Genomic DNA, 20894 nt, shown 5'->3' with positions numbered 1-20894 from the left:
CAGACTGTTAGTAAAGCTTTGGAACTACATGCCCTGGTGTCCTACACTTATTCCTGCGCCAACCTGCCCAGCACGGCTACATCCCTTGCGCCTGACACTACACCATCTACGTGTCACTTCCCCTACACTGCCCTGGGACTACAGCCTTGCCTGTGGAGGGCTATAACTTCACTGCTGCACCACACCTTCTGTCCCAGAGGATCTGTCTGCAGCGTTGGCTTACATCTCTATTGCCGAACACCACAGGTGACGTCATGAATCACTCATCATAAGCACACTGAACATTCCCCTTTTACAATGGGCGCCCAGGGACACGGGCCGGGTCCCAGCTGCCGTGACATCTCCCATTGAAGCTCATCGGGCCCGGTACCGAGTACCCCACAGTGCTGGGTGTGAGGGCATCCCACAAACATGCCATAAGTGCAGCTACACTGGGGCCTAGTGGCACTGCAGGTTTCTCGGTAAGGATGCTGCTGTATTCATTTTATTTTCAGCTCTCCTCGTCAGGACGTTGAGGGAGTGTCCCACCGCATCTGTCTTTGCCCAGTAGATGCCATCATATATGTTACTTAATTATGTGGTCTTCCTTGGGATCCAAATTCACAACCATAGCAAAGTGAAAGTTTATCAGTTAGGGCTGAGTCAGACGACCGTATAACTTTGGCGAGAATCGCATCGCACTGCACGGACTGGCCGGGCACCTCTCATGACCTGATCTAGACAGCATGATGGATTACTATGCAGCTGTCAAGCTCAGGTCAGGAGAGCCGACAGCCAGTACGAGGTTTACGATGCAATTCTTGCACGAGATATATGGCAGTCTGTTTCTGCCATTAGTCACATGCTACAGTTGCATGCAAAAGTTGGGCATCCCTGGTCAAAATTACTGTTATTGTAAACAGTTAAGCAAGTTGAAGATGAAATGATCTCTAGAAGGCCTAAAGCTAAAGATAACACATTTCCTTTGTATCTTAGGCAAAAAATATATATATACCGTATTTGTAATTTTTTACATTTTAAAAATTACAAAAAGGAAAATGGGATGATGCAAATTTTGGGCACTCTTGAAGATTTGTGTGCTCTGATATCTTTGACAAGGATTTCAGACCTTAATTAGGCTGTTAAGGGCTATAGCTAGTGATGAGCAAACCCATGAATGTTTGGGTTTGGCCAGACTTTTTTTAAATTCCGGTTCGGGACCCGAACTTATCCCTGGACACCAAACCCTACATAAGTCAATATGGACCCAAACTTCAGTGCTACAAAATGGCAGTAAAATGGTCAGAGTACTGTCTAGGAGGCTGCAAAAGGGAGAAAAAAGGGGTAAGAGCAGGAGAATTGCCATGCAAACATGGTAAACTAGGAAGTACATGAATAATATTACAATTTTAATATTGCCCCTAGAGAGATTGAGGCTTGCTACCACCAGTCCAGTTAAAAATGTCCCCCACAGAGCATGGGGCACAGTACCCCCTCAGCTCCAAAATGTCAGCTCCAGTTTGCTACAATCCTGCAGATGAAAATCTGGTAGTGTGATCTTGGATCGAGCTGGCAGTTTGCCGTGAGGCTTGCTACTGGCATTTCACAGTTTTCACATTTCCCCCACATAAGCTGATAACAAATTTCACCCAGAGGGTGTCATGGTCACGTGTGTCAGGACGCAGATGATGCCGCAAGGCGAACCCATAACACACATGACCCTGGATACACCGCCTCCAGTGGGGCGCATTTAAATAATAAAAACGTGCAGGTGGATACGCCGCCTCCACCTGGCGAATTTAGGTATTACACGTTATACATACAATAATCAAATAATAAAGGGGGAACCTGGGAAACTATAACAATGGTGGGCCCTGCAATAGGGAAAAGGGAATTGGAGACCTCCTGAGCTCCCCTGAGCCAGTGTCCCTGCACTCCTAACGTTCCCTATGCCGGTTTCGCACCGGGCGCCGCACGCGTACCTCAACGCCCTTGCTCACCCTGAACCTAAACCCTCACTAGGGAATGGGTCGGTGCGGAGACTAATCCCACCACTGCACTAATAACACACATGAGGAAAGAGACAATACAGGGGAAACACCACTTAGCTTTGCTCTGTTGCGTGCGCTCCTAGCAACAGAGCCCTCCACCTGAGTGCATCTTCTCCTCCACCCGGATCCATCACCGTAACAGGACCCTTCACCTTAGTGCAGCCTTGGAGCAGAGTCCAACACCAGTTGCAGCTGCTTAGAACCAGAGTCCCAAGGATGAGTTCAGCTGCTGACACGAAGTCGAGCATGCTTGAGTCCAGCTCAGCGGCCAAGTCCCACATGGTGAGTGCCACTCTCCATAGTAGCCACTCCACCAGACCATGCAGACACTTCCCGCTGACTCCATCACTGCGACTCCACCACGCCATGCCAGCCCTTCGTCCAGACACCATAGCTGACACTCTTCCCCCCTGGCTAAGCTGCGCAGGACTCCTCACCAGCTCCATCCTTCATCCAGGCTCTCCAAAAACAGAGTGACCACAAACTCACAATATCACAGGCAGTGATTGCACCCCCTAGCACACCTTTATAGGGTGTCACACCTGATCCCTAATTAAGTGCACAAAAACCTAAAGTGCAATACTGCTAACCACCACCGGGGACAGTCAAGACACCTGGGAACTTTCCAAAGTAAAAAAAGTTCACCCAGTGCAATTAATACCGCCAGATCCCACACTGGATCATGACAGAGGGCATGTCCATTTTTCCCCCCACAGAAGCTGATAATAAACTTCACCTGCACAGCATCTTTCTGTATTTCCCCCACAGAAGCTGATAGCATGTTTTCATATTTTCCCAAGAGAAGCTGATTAAAAATTTCACACCCAGACATTGTTGTATAAGATATCAAGCAGGAACGTGGGATGCAGTGACAGGACGCAGGCAGAGCAAGGGTTAACAGGTTTATTTACAGGGGAATGTACTCCACACAGGGAGTGGGTGATTGTAGGGTGATTATAAGAAATGGGGGCAGAACTGGGAGAGTGGCAAGGTAGGTCATGGATGAACGAAAGTTCAGTAATAAAGAGGTGAAAATTATCAGTCTGTAGTCTTCTTGGGTGCAGCTCCTCAGGGTTCCAATGGTGGCACCGACAACAGCGGCACGTGACATCCCGGTGAGGTCTGTAACAGGCAGGGGGTCCAACCTTGGCAACAACAACAGCGGCGCGGGACATCTCTGTGAAGTCTCTGGGAGGCAGGAAGATTTCCTGTGCGCAAACGTATCTAGCACAGTACTGAGTCTAGTGTGGGGAACCGCCGGAATGCGACTTCACTCTGCGGTGTACACAAGTCCTTGATAGCGAGGCTCTGTTCTAGCCGTCTGTCTCTCTCTCTCTCTGTGTGTCGCACTCACAGTGCAGTCTCTGCCTTCACTAGGGTCACCTCCTAGCGTGGAGGGTAGCAGGGAGCTGACAGTCGGTCATCCACAAACGGTGGACCTATTTGCAGGGATCTGTCAAGTATGTGGTCACTTTTGGGCATACCGTGTGTGGTACTCACTATCACACTGCACTCGGTACGGCACTCGGGTTAGCTCTGCTCAGCTGGCATGGCTCTACACGGCTCCGTTCTGCTGGCACGGCTTCACTCTGCAGGCGACGGGGGCTCCTTCTATACAGCCTGTCGCCAAACTGGTACCTTCTGGTGGGGAAGCAGAGCGCGCTGTTCTGTGCTCTGCGTGCTGCTCTCTGTGCTGTCCTCCACACTGCTCTGCGCCGGCGCCAGGCTGACCTTTTTGGCGCGCTTCTCCCTTTTATCCCCCTGCTGCTGCGAGTGATTTCCCGGCTCTCCTGGGTGAACAGGTAGATCCGTCTCTCTCCTCCTTCCTTCCTGCAGCAGGGGAAGGTCCGCCTCTCTTAGGCTTCCCGAGGGAAACAGAGGATGCAGTCTTTTTAGTTCCGGACCCAGCATGCAGGTACCCGCGGTCCGGTCAACCTACTTACAGTTGCACAGTACCCCCACAGACGAAGTTGCAGAATACACACAGCGGCATTTGCAGAGTACTCCCACAGGCAGAGTACACAGGTGTAAAAGAGAACTATGGTCCTATTCCACAGACGCAGCCAGATAAATGCATACCACATCCATGGAAGGCAGAAATCAAGCAAATTAACCACTTCTCAACTGAGTCAGCAGTTGATGCAGCAAGACAAAATAACCATCCATGACAATTTAGAGGCTCTGCAATCGGAATGAGCAGTTAAATCCTTTAATGAGCATTAGGCCCAGCCACAAAGGTAGAGTAAAATTACTTTTTAAGCACACTATCTGTACAGACATGACTGCAGAGTACTGCTTTTGGCACAGTACACCCACAGATGCTACTAACAAATTTCACGCACAGAGCATGTTTCCACATTTCCCCCACAGAAGTTAACAAAGTTCACCCACAGTTGATATGGCACCCAAATGAAACGAATAGAGTTGAATACTGGATGGGTGCGGCTGGTATAGCTGTCTAATCATCCAAAGGTAAGGACAGCTGCTGTGGGATCCACACCTGGTTCATTTTAAGGAATGTTACTCTGTATCCCCCCAGCCACGCTCGAGTAATGCCTGTGAGCTGATCTGAATGCCACCCTGCTCTGAACACAGTTATTCCTCTTCATCCATATCATTATCCTTCTAAACTCTGCCCTGACTGTTCAATTGGGTACTTAGCCACTGCAGGGACAGTAACCCATCCACCGAGACATGTGTGGACGACAGGCCAAATAATGGTTTGAATTGGCATAACCACTCATCTTTCTGCTGTTTGATCCACTTCCACAGCTCATGCGCGGTGTGGGATTTGTCCCCCAAACAGATGAGTTTCAGAAGCACCTGCTGTTGTTTTCCCGTGGCTGTGCTAAATTTGGTGGTAGGACGAGTAGAAGAACAGTACCTGAACAGATAAATGTCCAGCAATGTTCTGTGATGTTAGGACATGGCCTACAATGCCCAGCCACCACTACATTTACCCAGTGGGCAGTTAATAAGATGTAACATCAATGCTAACTGGTCCACATATCAGTGGTTTTGTGGACCTTGCCACTGATAGTGTTGCGCAGTGCACTCTTGATTTGGTTCGTAACATGTTTGTGCAGGGCTGGGATGGCCTATCTGGAAAATTGGAGGCTGGGAACAACATAATGCGGTACAGCCTTCACCTTCAGTTTTCACTGTCTGTCTCCACCTGCCGGAATGGCAGCATTTCAAAGGCCAGGAATTTGGAAATGATGTCATTCAGGACTATGGCTTGTTGGTTCTATGGGGATATCTCCTCTTTCTCTCGAGGGTTTGGGGGATGAAAAGCTGAACACTTCCATGGGACAGTGTGAAGATGCTATCACATCTTCTCTTTGTGGGGAGGCAGGTGGCCCTGTTGCTTGTGAGCGGGAGAAAGAGGCCAAGAAGAAGGAGCAGGAGAAGACGCAGATCTGCCATGCTTTTAAATGTGTGTATTCCACTGCACCTTGTGGTTGGAAAATAGATGCCTTGTCATACAGGTGGTGCTCAGGTTCAGAATATTTATTCCTCACTTCAGGGTCTGATGGCACAGCGTGCAAACCACCTGTCGCTTGTCGGCAGCTATATTCCCTGAAGAAATGCCACACCAGGGAGCTTTTTTGTGCTGTCTTTGGTGTTCTGATTTAAGCGGCGCAGTAGTCAGTAGCCACCAACGTACTGGCTAGAGGTCACCCGCTGTGCTTTTGCACGCTGCTTTGCTGCTGTGGCAGCATGGCCACCTGATCTTCCTTCGAACTGTGTACGTTACTAGGGTGGCCTCTGCTCTATGTGGAGTTTAGGACCTCATCATCTTCTGCATCATCTTCCACCAAATCCTCAACTCTGCTCTCCTTGCCGGTCTGCACACTGCAGTATTCGGTCCTACGAAAGGTCACATGGCGTCCTGTCACCTGCATGCACCAGAGGAAAGTGTTGTGCTTGGGCATAAAGCAAAGAATGACCACATCCTCTCTCTGCATCAGCTACGCCACCACCACCATCATCAGCAGCTACACCAGCACTACCACAGCCATGTCCATTTCCGCTATTTGATGCTCTGCTCATTTTTTGAAGTGGTTTTCCTAAAAACTACTTGTAAAGAGATGGCAGAAGAGTAGATTTATTTGCAATGTGCTTGAAAACACTGTGGTCCTGAAAAATTATTTATTTGACCTTCTAATGGCAGCGAGATGGTTGATGCCAATTATTCATTTGCAACACTACTAGAAAACACATAGCAGTCCTAAAAAAAATTATTTATTTGGCTGATAAATGGCTGATGCCAATTATTGATTTGCAACAGTACTAGAAAACACACAGCAGTCCTGAAAAATTATTTAATTGGCCTACAAATGGCAACGAGATGGCTGATGCCAATTATTTATTTCCCAGACTACTAAAAACACACACCAATCCAAAAAAATTAATTATTTGGGCTAGAAATGGCAATGAGTTGGCTGATATCAATTATTTATTTGAAACACTACTAGAAAACACATAGCGGTCCTGATAAAAGTCTTGATTTGGCCAATAAACGGTAACAAAATGGCTGATGCCATTTATTTATTTGCAACACTACTAGAAAACACACAGCAGACCTGAAAAATTATTTATTTGGCTGATAAACGAGATGGTGGATGCAAATTATTTATTTCTCAGACTACTATAACACACACCGGTTTAGAAAAATTATTTCTTTGGGCTAGAAATGGCAACAAGACTGCTGATGCCAATTATTTATTTTCAAGACTACTAAGAAGCACAGCAGTTTAAAGACACAGTACTACCACCGGGGGGCAGAGTACACACAGCTGCATAAAGACATAGTACTCCCAGAGTACATGCAGTGGCTTAAAGGCAACATATTCCCACAGGTAAAGGGTGCAGAATATACACAGTGGTTTTTTTGCACAGTACTCCCACAGGCATGGGAGGCAGAGTATACACAGCATCTTAAAGGCAAAGTATGCCCACAGACAAGGGGGGCAGAGTACACATAGCAGCTTAAAGGCACAGTACTCCCACAGATATGGTTGCAAACACCTTTTTGGCACAGTACTCTCACAGATATTTGTTGCAAAGTACACACATTGGCTTTTTGACACATTACTCCCACATATATGGGTTGCAGAGAATACACAGTGGAATTTTGCAGAGTGTGCAGTCAGAACCTGTCCCTCACTTCAGCTGCATCCTATACATATACTAATGAGAGCAGAATGTGGCAGCACTCATGATCCGGCCTTTATACAAGCCCAGTTAAGTGCTGCACTGGCTATTCACAGCTCGTCAATACTTGGCATGGCTGTGATGGCTCTGGAAATGCCCACAGTCTGAAAGCTTGTTGATTGGCAGCATTGTATCCTTTCAACAAGCTTTATTAGATTCGCAAACCAGAACAGGAAACCGGATGTACCGTAAAAAGTCTGTGTTCGGGGTTCTGCACGAGACACTAGGTGTCCTGCATAGATCACGAACTTAACCATTAGGGTTTGCTCATCCCTAGTTATGGCTTATTTACTATCATCGTTAGGAAATGCCAGGTGATGCAAATTTCTCAGCTTTATGAAAATTCAGTCTACTGTCATGGGTTTACCGCGACAGAGAGGAGCCAGAAGACCGCAGCATATGATTTTTCCCACTCCTGCACTGATTAGAAGCACTTCACCTTCATATTGAATGGTGCAAATTTCTTTTAACCATGCAGGCGTTAATCTGCTCAGTTGAGAGCTCCTGGATACTTTCCTGGAGGCTCTCAGCTGTGCACTGTTAGCCACTCCCATCTCCTATATAATCTGGGCCCTGGCTAGCAATCATTGTCAGAGCTATCTTGTACTCTATGGCTGGAGGTTGTTGGTGGTTGTTGTTGGAGAAGGTGTTTGATGGATTCATCTGTGACTGTTGCTAGGTTTTGAGTGTGTGTTAATTCCTCTTCTACTTTGGTTTAATGCCATCCTCCACTCCCCGGTGTTTGCTTCTGTTGTTTATGTGTGTATGTTTGTATTTTCCTTTATCCCTGTTCGTATTACCATGTTAGTCTGGTTGATGTATTATGGTACACTACTACACGCCTCTTCCATGGTTGGAGGAAGGGTACAGACTGAGAGTGGATTCAGGAGCTAAGGCAAGGTACATGACCCCGGCATCTTCACAATCACAAGTAATCCAGGGAACAGGGCGAGCTAGGGCACCCCTAGCATTAGGGACTGGGAAGGATACCCTGTTCCCGGGACACCTGACAACAGAGTCGTGACACCTCCTCAAACCTTATGCCAAAAAACAGCAGCCATAGGTTCTAAGCAGCTTCCTAGCACTCTTAAAATGAAAAATGAAAATGGTGGAGGCTCACAAAGCAGGTGAAGGCTATAAGAAGTTAGCAAAGCAATTTCAAGTTGATCTTACTTCTTTTTGAAATGTAATTAAGAAATGGCAGTTAACAGGAACACTGAAGGTCAAGATAAGACCAAGCAAACTTTCAGTGAGAGATGCTCGTAGGCTCGAGGCAAATCAGAACCCCCGCTTCACTGCAAAAGACCTAAAAATTTAGCAGACTCTGGAGTTGTGGTATGGTCCACTATTCAGAGACACCTGCACAAAAATAGCCTTTATGGAAAAAAAATTCCTGTGTCCTCACCAAAAAATCAATGAAAATCTGTGGCTAGAACTCACAATAGCAGTGCATGCAAGATGACCCAGGAATCTCACAGAACTGGAAGAATTTTCCAAGGAAGAATGGGTGAAAATCCCTCAAACAAGAATTGAACGACTCTTGTCTGGCTACAAAAAGTATTTACAAGCTGAGATACTTTCAAAAGGAGGTTCTACTAGGTACTAACCATGCAGGGTATCCAAACTTTTGCACTGGCCCATTTTTCTTTTTTGTAATTTTTAAAATGTAAAACATGAAAATCATAGAAGAATCATAGAAAAATAGAATGGTAGAGTTGGAAGGACCTCCTGGGCCATCTGGTCCAACCCCCTGCTCAAAGCAGGATTCACTAAATCATCCCAGACAGATGTCTGTCCAGCCTCTGTTTGAAGACTTCTATTGAAGGAGAACTCACCACCTCTTGTGGCAGCCTGATCCACTCATTGATCACCCTAACTGTCAAAAAGTTTTTTCTAATATCTAATCTGTGTCTCCTCCTATTCAGTTTCATCCCATTGCTTCTAGTCTTTCCTTGTGAAAATGAGAATAAAGATGATCCTTCTACAATGTGACGGCCCTTGTGATATTTGTTGACAGCTATTAAGTCTCCTCTCAATCTTCTCTTTTGCAAGCTAAACATTCCCAAATTCTGCAACCATTCCTCATAAGACATGGTTTTCAGACCGGTCACCATTCTGGTCGCTCTTCTCTGAACTTGCTCAAGTTTATTGATGTCTTTTTTAAAATATGGTGCCCAAAACTGGACACAGCATTCCAGATGAGAACTGACCATAGAGGAGTAGAGGGCAATAATGACTTCACGTGATCTAGACTGTATGCTTCTGTTAATACATCCTAGAATTGTATTTGCCTTTTTTGCTGCTGCATCACACTGTTGACTCATGTTTAGTCTGTGATCTATTAGTATACCCAAGTCTTTTCCACATGTGCTGTTGCTTAGCCCTATTCCTCCCATTCTGTATATGCTTTTTTCATTTTTATTGCCCAGATGTAGTACTTTGCATTTTTCCCTGTTAAAAACCATTATGTCAGTTGCTGCCCACTGCTCCTGTTTATACAGTTGTAGCCAAAAGTATTGACACCTCTGCAATTTTGTCAGATAATACTCAGTTTTTTTCCTGAAAATGATTGCAAACACAAATTCTTTGGTATTATTATCTTCATTTAATTTGTCTTAAATGAAAAAAACACAAAAGAGAATGAAGCAAAAAGCAAAACATTGATCATTTCACACAAAACTCCAAAAATGGGCCAGACAAAAGTATTGGCACCTTCAGCCTAATACTTGGTTGCACAACCTTTAGCCAAAATAACTGCGACCAACCGCTTCTGGTAACCATGAATGAGCTTCTTACAATGCTCTGCTGGAATTTTAGACCATTCTTCTTTGGCAAACTGCTCCAGGTCCCTGATATTGGAAGGGTGCCTTCTCCAAACTGCCATTTTTAGATCTCTCCACAGGTGTTCTATGGGATTCAGGTCTGGACTCATTGCTGGCCACCTTAGAAGTCTCCAGTGCTTTCTCTCAAACCATTTTCTAGTGCTTTTTGAAGTGTGTTTTGGGTCATTGTCCTGCTGGAAGACCCATGACCTCTGAGGGAGACCCAGCTTTGTCACACTGGGCCCTACATTATGCTGCAAAATTTGTTGGTAGTCTTCAGACTTCATAATGCCATGCACACGGACAAGCAGTCCAGTGCCAGAGGCAGCAAAGCAACCCCAAAACATCAGGGAACCTCCGCCATGTTTGACTGTAGGGACCGTGTTTTTTCTTTGAATGCCTCTTTTTTTCTCCTGTAAACTCTATGTTGATGCCTTTGCCCCAAAAGCTCTACTTTTGTCTCATCTGACCAGAGAACATTCTTCCAAAACGTTTTAGGCTTTTTCAGGTAAGTTTTGGCAAACTCCAGCCTGGCTTTTTTATGTCTCGGGGTAAGAAGTGGGGTCTTCCTGGGTCTCCTACCATACAGTCCCTTTTCATTCAGACGCCAACTGATAGTACGGGTTGACACTGTTGTACCCTCAGACTGCAGAGCAGCTTGAACTTGTTTGGATGTTAGTCGAGGTTCTTCATCCAACATCCGCACAATCTTGCATTGAAATCTCTTGTCAATTTTTCTTTTCTGTCCACATCTAGGGAGGTTAGCCACAGTGCCATGGGCTTTAAACTTCTTGATGACACTGCGCATGGTAGACACAGGAACATTCAGGTCTTTGGAGATGGACTTGTAGCCTTGAGATTGCTCATGCTTCCTCACAATTTGGTTTCACAATTCCTCAGACAGTTCTTTGGTCTTCTTTCTTTTCTCCATGCTCAATGTGGTACACACAAGGACACAGGACAGAGGTTGAGTCAACTTTAATCCATGTCAACTGGCTGCAAGTGTGATTTAGTTATTTCCAACACCTGTTAGGTGCCACAGGTAAGTTACAGGTGCTGTTAATTACGCAAATTAGAGAAGCATCACATGATTTTTCGAACAGTGCCAATACTTTTGTCCACCCTCTTTTTTATGTTTGGTGTGGAATTATATCTAATTTGGCTTTAGGACAATTCTTTTAGTGTTTTTTCATTCAAGACAAATTAAATGAAGATAATAATAGCAAAGAATTTGTGTTTGCAATCATTTTCAGGAAGAAACTGAGTATTATCTGACAAAATTGCAGGGGTGTCAATACTTTTGGCCACAACTGTATCTTTTTGAATCCTCTCTCTCTTCTCTATTATTAGCTATCCCTTTGTGTCGTCAGCAACTTTAATTAGTTTACCCTCAATTTCTTCATCTAAATCATTGATAAAGATGTTGAACAATACAGGGCCTAGGAAAGAGCCCTGTGGTACTCCACTTGAGACATTCTTCCAACTGGATGTGCAGTCACTTACGACCACTCTTTGGGTCTGATCACTAAGCCAGTTATGAATCCACCTAATAGTTGCCTTGTCCATTCCATACTTAGTCTTTTTTTTAATAAGGATTGTGGGAGATGCTTTGTCAAATGCTTTGCTGAAGTCAAGATATACTATATCTACAGCATTTCCCTGATCCACCCAGTCAGTATTTCTGCCATAGAAGGAAATTAAGTTAATCTGACATGACTTATTAGTTACAAACCCATGCTGACTCTGTTTAATCCCTTCATTCTTATCCAGGTACTTACATACATGTTGTTTAATAATTTGTTCAAAGATCTTTCCTGGTATAGAAGTCAGACTCGTCACTATCTTTCTGTTTATAGATATCCTGGATTCTTCTAGTCCCTTAATAGGACAGTGAAGATCTGTTGATGTTCTATTTCTTTCAGAGAGAAAACAGATGCAAAATAGGAATTTAAAAGTTCGGCCTTTTCAACTTCCTGTCTTACCATTTCATCATTTTCATCCTGTAAAAATCCTATAGCATCGTTGAATTTTCATTTACTTTTGACATATCCCCAAAATCCCTTTTTATTGCTTTTGACGTCTCTTGCAAGCCTTAATTCATTGTCAGCTTTAGTATTCTGATTCGTGCCCTGCAGGTTCTGCAGACAGCATTATATTCTTCTTTAGATATGCCTTCCTCATTCCATTTGATAAACATTTCTTTCTTCCTTTTTAGCATGTGTTTAAGTTCTGTGTTCATCCAACCTGGTTTCCTTAAATGCTTCGTATTCTTCCCTCTTTTTGGAATTATTAACGATTGTGCTTTGAGAATCTCATTTTTGAAGATTTCCCATCCTTCCTAGGCATTTTTGTCCTTAAGGATATCAGCCATTGGATCCCTCCAATTCTCTTTCTGAGTCCCTTAAAATCTGCCTTTCTGAAATCTAACCTTGACGTCTGAGTCTTCACAGGCCTTCCTCCTCTAGTTATCCAAAATTCTAAAATAGCATGGTCGCTACCTCCTAGGGTCACAGTCACTCTTACCTCCTCAACCATTTCCTCCCTGTTTATAAGGATTAGATTCAAGGTAGAAGATCCCCTTGTTTCCTCCCTACCTTTTGGAAGATAAAGTTGTCAGCAGGAGAGGATAAGACTTTCCTTGACCTGTTAGTTTTGCCTGAGAGAGATTCCCAACAAATGTCTGGATAGTTGAAATCTCCCATGACCACTATGTCATATTTTTTAGAGAACTTGGCCATTTGATGCATAAAGAGTTCATCCATATCTTCAGCTTTACTTCAGCTGTAGTAAATGCCTATAATGGTGTTCTTTCCATTGTTCTGTCCTTGCATTCATATATATATATATATATATATATATACAGTATATATTTTATATATATACATATATATATATATTTTTTTTTTTTTTAATAAAAGGCAAAGGAAATGTGCCATCTTTAATTTTAGGCCTTTTGGAGATCATTTTATCTTCAACTTGCTTAGCTAGTCACAATAACAGTAATTTTGAGGGGGTGCCCAAACATTTTCTTGCCTCTGTACATAGAACATTCAATCCTCTTACCATATCTCAGGCCATATTTCTTCTTTTAGATGAGAAGACCAATTTAATTTCATTCAACTATTACATGCCACTGTGAGTATAGGAGGATCTTCATTGGCTAAGGCTGAGGTCACAAGGCCGTTGATTTTCTCATACAAGAGAATTGGGCTGATTATGCTAATGACACTCAATGTCATCTGAGTGTGATCCGATTCTCTTGCATAAGAGAATTGCAGCGCAGGTGCAGAGATTATGGATAACTTAATTTCTCTATCTTCTCCATTGTCTCTGTCTGCACATGTCAGACTGCACTCCAATGGCGTCCGAGTGCAGGGCGATGTTTCACACGAACTCAAAGACATGTATGGATGCACGTGATCTGATAATCTGTAATCTTTTTGAATCCTCTCTCTCTTCTCTATTATTAGCTATCCCTTTGTGTCGTCAGCAACTTTAATTAGTTTACCCTCAATTTCTTCATCTAAATCATTGATAAAGATGTTGAACAATACAGGGCCTAGGAAAGAGCCCTGTGGTACTCCACTTGAGACATTCTTCCAACTGGATGTGCAGTCACTTACGACCACTCTTTGGGTCTGATCACTAAGCCAGTTATGAATCCACCTAATAGTTGCCTTGTCCATTCCATACTTAGTCTTTTTTTTAATAAGGATTGTGGGAGATGCTTTGTCAAATGCTTTGCTGAAGTCAAGATATACTATATCTACAGCATTTCCCTGATCCACCCAGTCAGTATTTCTGCCATAGAAGGAAATTAAGTTAATCTGACATGACTTATTAGTTACAAACCCATGCTGACTCTGTTTAATCCCTTCATTCTTATCCAGGTACTTACATACATGTTGTTTAATAATTTGTTCAAAGATCTTTCCTGGTATAGAAGTCAGACTCGTCACTATCTTTCTGTTTATAGATATCCTGGATTCTTCTATTCCCTTAATAGGACAGTGAAGATCTGTTGATGTTCTATTTCTTTCAGAGAGAAAACAGATGCAAAATAGGAATTTAAAAGTTCGGCCTTTTCAACTTCCTGTCTTACCATTTCATCATTTTCATCCTGTAAAAATCCTATAGCATCGTTGAATTTTCATTTACTTTTGACATATCCCCAAAATCCCTTTTTATTGCTTTTGACGTCTCTTGCAAGCCTTAATTCATTGTCAGCTTTAGTATTCTGATTCGTGCCCTGCAGGTTCTGCAGACAGCATTATATTCTTCTTTAGATATGCCTTCCTCATTCCATTTGATAAACATTTCTTTCTTCCTTTTTAGCATGTGTTTAAGTTCTGTGTTCATCCAACCTGGTTTCCTTAAATGCTTCGTATTCTTCCCTCTTTTTGGAATTATTAACGATTGTGCTTTGAGAATCTCATTTTTGAAGATTTCCCATCCTTCCTAGGCATTTTTGTCCTTAAGGATATCAGCCATTGGATCCCTCCAATTCTCTTTCTGAGTCCCTTAAAATCTGCCTTTCTGAAATCTAACCTTGACGTCTGAGTCTTCACAGGCCTTCCTCCTCTAGTTATCCAAAATTCTAAAATAGCATGGTCGCTACCTCCTAGGGTCACAGTCACTCTTACCTCCTCAACCATTTCCTCCCTGTTTATAAGGATTAGATTCAAGGTAGAAGATCCCCTTGTTTCCTCCCTACCTTTTGGAAGATAAAGTTGTCAGCAGGAGAGGATAAGACTTTCCTTGACCTGTTAGTTTTGCCTGAGAGAGATTCCCAACAAATGTCTGGATAGTTGAAATCTCCCATGACCACTATGTCATATTTTTTAGAGAACTTGGCCATTTGATGCATAAAGAGTTCATCCATATCTTCAGCTTTACTTCAGCTGTAGTAAATGCCTATAATGGTGTTCTTTCCATTGTTCTGTCCTTGCATTCATATATATATATATATATATATATATACAGTATATATTTTATATATATACATATATATATATATTTTTTTTTTTTTAATAAAAGGCAAAGGAAATGTGCCATCTTTAATTTTAGGCCTTTTGGAGATCATTTTATCTTCAACTTGCTTAGCTAGTCACAATAACAGTAATTTTGAGGGGGTGCCCAAACATTTTCTTGCCTCTGTACATAGAACATTCAATCCTCTTACCATATCTCAGGCCATATTTCTTCTTTTAGATGAGAAGACCAATTTAATTTCATTCAACTATTACATGCCACTGTGAGTATAGGAGGATCTTCATTGGCTAAGGCTGAGGTCACAAGGCCGTTGATTTTCTCATACAAGAGAATTGGGCTGATTATGCTAATGACACTCAATGTCATCTGAGTGTGATCCGATTCTCTTGCATAAGAGAATTGCAGCGCAGGTGCAGAGATTATGGATAACTTAATTTCTCTATCTTCTCCATTGTCTCTGTCTGCACATGTCAGACTGCACTCCGATGGCGTCCGAGTGCAGGGCGATGTTTCACACGAACTCAAAGACATGTATGGATGCACGTGATCTGATAATCTGTAATCTTTTTCTCTTGCCAAATCAGCATGGAAAAATAATCGCAGATCTGCACTGCCCCATAATATAACAATGGGCAGTGTGCTATCAGATAAAACATTGCATAGCACTTGACTGTGTTATACGCTAGTGTGTTTACATGCATATTGTACTGGTATAGTGAGATATTTAGCTTTTAGGGTTTGTACTCACTCAGCTGGTGTTCAAGTAGGCACAGGAAGTGGTTTTCATTAAAATGTCCAGGCTGGTTTATTAAGACTTCATAAATCACTCAGGAAAGCAAAAAGAAATGACAGCCTATTCCGGCACAAAGTGAAAACACAATGTAAATAGTTCATACAGTATTGAGGGTTTGCCCACTTGGATTAGTGTCCAGTTCTATGAGCAGGGATTTCCTATGCTGCAGTCCATTGGCTCAGTGGTCATGTGGCAATGGATGGCTATGTGACTCGGGGTGTGATACCTCCAACAAATCATGGAGCATTATATGGTGCCACTTCTGTATGGAGCATTATATGAGGCCCAACATTCTGTATAAAGCATTATATGGGACCCATTCTCTATAGAGCATTATTCTGTATGGAACAATATATGGGTTCCATTTTTCTTTATGGAGCATTATAAGAGGTCCATTATTCAGTATTCGAAAAGGAGATGAATCCAGCGAGCCAAGTTTGAAGTACATAAAAAATCTTTTTCTTTATTTCAAATGTAGATTAAAAATATTTATCCATAGCAGCATATTATAGATGTAGGCAATTGACAATGATAAAGGTTTAGCCGAAACGCGTCTTGCCGTGCGCTTTACAGCAGTAATTTTTCCTGTTTCTGCCTACATCTATAATATGCTGCTATGGATAAATATTTTTAATCTACGTTTGAAATAAAGAAAAAGATTTTTTATGCACTTCAAACTTGGCTCGCTGGATTCATCTCCTTTTCGCATTTATTGTTGGCAAGAGCTCCTGTCATTTATCCGTTGCTGAGAGCCTATACAGTATAGCAGCTTATCTTTTGAACCAACTGGGTAAGCTGGCATTTTTTCTTTTTCATTATTCAGTATGGAGCACTATATGGAGCCCATTTTTCTGTATCGAGCAATATATGGGGCGCTTTATACCATATGGAGCAATATATGGGACTTATTATACTGTATGAAGCACTATATGGGGCTCATCATTATACTGTATTGAGCAATATATGGGGCCCATTATACTGAATGGAGCAATACAGTATATGAGGTCCATTATACTATACGGAAGACTGTGGTGCCCATAATACTGTTTGGAGTACTATATGGGGCTCATTATTCTGTATGGAGCACTATGTGATGCCCATAATACTGTATGGAGGACTATGCTGTCTGGTCTATAATGAAAAGTCTGCAGTCATTCTGACTTTTGAATCCCAGCAGTGCACGCATTATGCGCTACAAGGATTCACCAGTTTCTGAGCTGTTGTAGAATTTACAATAGATATCACTTATGTAATATAAGAAGTAAGTGAAATCTTTGGCATTGTACTACACCTATGTTTATGGACCGTATCTGTGCATCATGAATTGTGGTATGTGTTAAAGGGGCCCACTGAGACTCTTTCTCTCGGCACCCACTAAAACCTGGAGCCGAATCTGTATACCTGTAATGTGCATGTAAGATTTAATCATGCATAATTTTTGTATGTGTGTCTATGTAAATGTGTGTATTTATGTAGGTAGGACCTGACAAAAGGGGGGGCCCAGACCCAAGTCCTGCACTTTGACTGTTCACTGCCACTGTTTCACTGTCTGTGTCCTCCCCTCTTGTTATGTAACACGGGTCCTTACTAAAAGAGCAAATAAAAAAAGATTGATATGTACAGCTGTGGTACTGAAACATAAAATCTCTTTCACACACTGAAAGTAGCATACCTTTATTGTAGGGAGAGTGATGTACTTCATTCATGCAAGCCATGCATATGAGAACTATTAAGGGTTTAATTGTTTAGTCTATTTAAAAATTCTGTCATTTAGTGGGAGTAAATTATTCAATGTGAGAAATTAATTAACCGCTATAGCTGATGATGGGATTCAGTTCTTCCACTTTCCACAAACTCTTTAATATCACAGTCAATTTGCTCTGTAAAGTGTGGCGAAATACATTCGCTGAAAGCATTAATAGTAATTAACCTGCTGGGAGATGCTGTTTTAGCCTCCGTTTAATGCTTGTTTATGTAGAAGATAATGATTCTTTCGGCCAAGTTATGGTCCAATAAACCCTTTAATGACAAAATACAAAAAAGAAGGAAGAAAGCAGTATGTACATTTTTGCTATATTTACTAAACATAGGTTAGCAGTTCAATGATGCAGAACAAATATTACGAGCATGTAAGCAAAAAAAAGTGGAAAAGCAGAAGAATTTACAAGCCATTTAGAACTTAGAGCTTGCAAAAACTTTTTAACAGTTAAGGATTTCATTGTGTGTAAATTTGGCATTATTGTGGCTAGTATATATCAGGATCCTGAAGCTCTAACTGCACTTTTCAATACAACTGTAATAAAAAAAAAATACCAATCAAATGTTTTTTTTTTCTAATGCCTTTAAATGGCAAATGTTTACACTTGTATTGGCACCCAGTTGCATAGTCATGGCTTTATGTTCAATGGTGTTGCCAAATGTACACATACATAGAAATGACCACTTTTGTACTTTGTATTCTACAGTACTGGAATGACTTCTACTTGACATGGGACCAAGCAGAGCACCCTGGAGTACAAACACTTCGTTTTCCTTCTGATCAAATTTGGGTTCCTGATATTTTGTTATACAACAGGTAAATTATCTTCTGGCATAGTAGTGTTTCCTAAACTGATTAAAGGGGTTGTCTCAAGATGAATCTTCTGGAGCGTACCGCTCTGCCACGGCTTCCTGCTTTGCCTTGAAATTTACTGTTCAGGTCACCATGCCGGTGGTGGTGGCGGCATGGTCCCACCACTCGTCCGAACTGAGCTCTCCCCCAGATTGCCAAGAGAGGCAAATTTACCTCTGCAGCGTGGAATAAGCACAAGGGGACTGATCCATCCAGCTTCAGAAGAGCCTGAGCAGGCTGTAAAGCGTAGAGCTTGCTTGTGCCACATGCTCCGTGTCTATGTAAGCAGCTACTTTAGCGGCCGAAATCCTAAGCAACAAGGTATTCACTTTAAAAGTAAAAATCCCTTCGTACTTGAGAATGGAGAGCATTTTTAATAAAAGTTGAAATTGTGAAGTTGCTTTTTTAAAAGCACTTTGCAAATCTACCCATTCATGAACTTCAGACAACCCTAAAATTTGTTTAAAAAAATTGTTTGATGAATACAACTCTTTTGCACGTGTTCTATTAAAAAGCAATGTCAACTAGAAGGCTACCTATGTCAGAACACACCTCTATGAACCAGAGTAGGATGACAATGTGTAAAAGCCGTCTGATTGACCATCATGTAATGCAACATTTACAATGCAGAGACTTGTGAAACAAGTTAAATACGGTAAGTCTTAAAGAAGGGACTCAAATAATCAGGCTGTTATCATGGACATTACTGTCATGATTTCTTTTCACCTGAATTTTATAATATTTTTGTTTCATATCTTATTCTGAATTATAGTTGTATAATTATAACTCTATATATGGAATATTAGCAGTACATTCTAGAAATGCATTATGATGCTAACCTTTTACTAGGTGATGTTTGCTATTCACAAGCATTAATGATGAATATAGTAATTTAATTAACACTTATTATCATTCAAAAGCTTTGCTTTGTCAATTTGCATTTGCTTTAGCTTCCATATATGCGGCTGTTTATTAATGACTGATAGCATGGGTTTTTTAATCCTCATCTTTCCGATCTCTCTGTGATAGTATTGTAATATGCAGGTGCTGGGATGCAGTAATACAAATGCTGCAGAGCAGGGGTTAACTATATTTAATTAATCAACAGTAGGGAACTCCATGCAGGGAGATAGCAGGGTAAAAGGGTACGAAACGAAACTGAATAAACAGTTGTTTAACTAATAGTCTCTGGTTAACAGTTCACTTATCGTGGCTCCGCAGCCTGTCACTCGCTGAAGGTCCCATGGGTAGCAGGATGCTGGCGGCAGTTGGTGTGGTGTCTGCTGTCGTCCTCGCCCAGCACGCGGTCCTACTTCTGATGACAGCGGGCGGTGTCCGGTTTTGCCCACTGAGCCCCTAGTCCATATATCCGCAGAGCAAAAGAATAGAGCTCTCCACAGGATTCCTCTCGGCACGTAGCTCTTTGAGCAGCCGCCGTCACCTTAAGGGCTGAGCTGCAATGCTCTGCCCGACGTGCGCCTCTCTGGATGTCAGAGCTGCGATGCTCTGTCAGTCTCATGCTCCACTGTGCACCCACCGGTTTCAGTGAGTCCCTCACTATGTCGCCCTTTCTCTTCATGCCGCGGCCTGTCGCTCCCCTCTCAGTGTTTGCAGTCTGTACCTCATCAGCGTTCTGGCCGGAAGACCGCTTCCGTTGCCACGCAACCCATTTTACCTCACACTGATTGGCCACGCCCCCTTCACCCTGATTACTGGGTCGCTCCGGCTGCAATCTTGTTTCCCCCGAGAACAGGAGTTTCGTCCCCAGCAGTTCCGGACCCAGCGCCTCAGCAGCTCTGACAGCCCAGTCTTCCCTTCTACATCATCACGTTATGTCTAGGAGAATTTTAAAATGATGAAATTGGCTAAGATTTTTTTACATTCCTTACACGAGCTATGAAGATGTAAAATAATAATAATAGGGCTGAAAACCTCGATGGCCACCTCTATGACCATAACACAGCTATAAAACATTTGAAAATGCAAATTGTTTACTTGTGGAGTAAGATAATTATACAGCTTTATGCAATGTCTTTCCTTTTCAATGCTTTCTGATATCTTGGCTGTAAAACACTTATGAAAATCTGTGAGTCATATAGTTATCACACTTTTTAATAAGAGTTACTGCAAAAATGTCCAGATATAGAATTAAAGTCGCTCTATGATTCTAAAATCTCACAGCCACAGATATGTAAGGTAAGGTAGAGAATGAGATCATGGATTCAGATGTTTGAACTATTTAAGTAGAACGCAATGTATTATTTTTTTTACCTCCACATATAACACTATGTACAGGTGTAATTTCATTGAACAGAACTCTTGCAGAACTTTAGAGCTTTCTGTTTCTAAATGAATCTGGTTTCTTGTTAAACTCTTCTCAAATTATGGTTTTGCTCCTGTTTTGCACCTTGAAATCATGCCTATTATCA

At 42.3% G+C, this 20894-nt stretch overlaps 1 protein-coding gene across 1 annotated transcript in view; it reads left to right on the top strand.

Moving 5' to 3' along the window:
• LOC141047209 (neuronal acetylcholine receptor subunit alpha-7-like) overlaps positions 1 to 20894 on the top strand; it is a 373011-nt gene that overhangs the window by 100000 nt on the left and 252117 nt on the right. The window contains exon 4 of the mRNA XM_073542164.1: positions 18320 to 18429. Within this exon, the coding sequence (XP_073398265.1) occupies positions 18320 to 18429 (110 nt within the window). The remainder of the gene's footprint in view (positions 1 to 18319; positions 18430 to 20894) is intronic.

The sequence above is a fragment of the Dendrobates tinctorius genome, unplaced genomic scaffold, assembly GCF_039654945.1.
Source record: "Dendrobates tinctorius isolate UK_male_01 unplaced genomic scaffold, ASM3965494v1 ptg000011l, whole genome shotgun sequence".
NCBI lineage: Eukaryota > Metazoa > Chordata > Amphibia > Anura > Dendrobatidae > Dendrobates > Dendrobates tinctorius.
The sequence above is the reverse complement of the archived record's forward strand: the minus strand, read 5'-3'. Positions and strand labels throughout refer to the sequence as shown.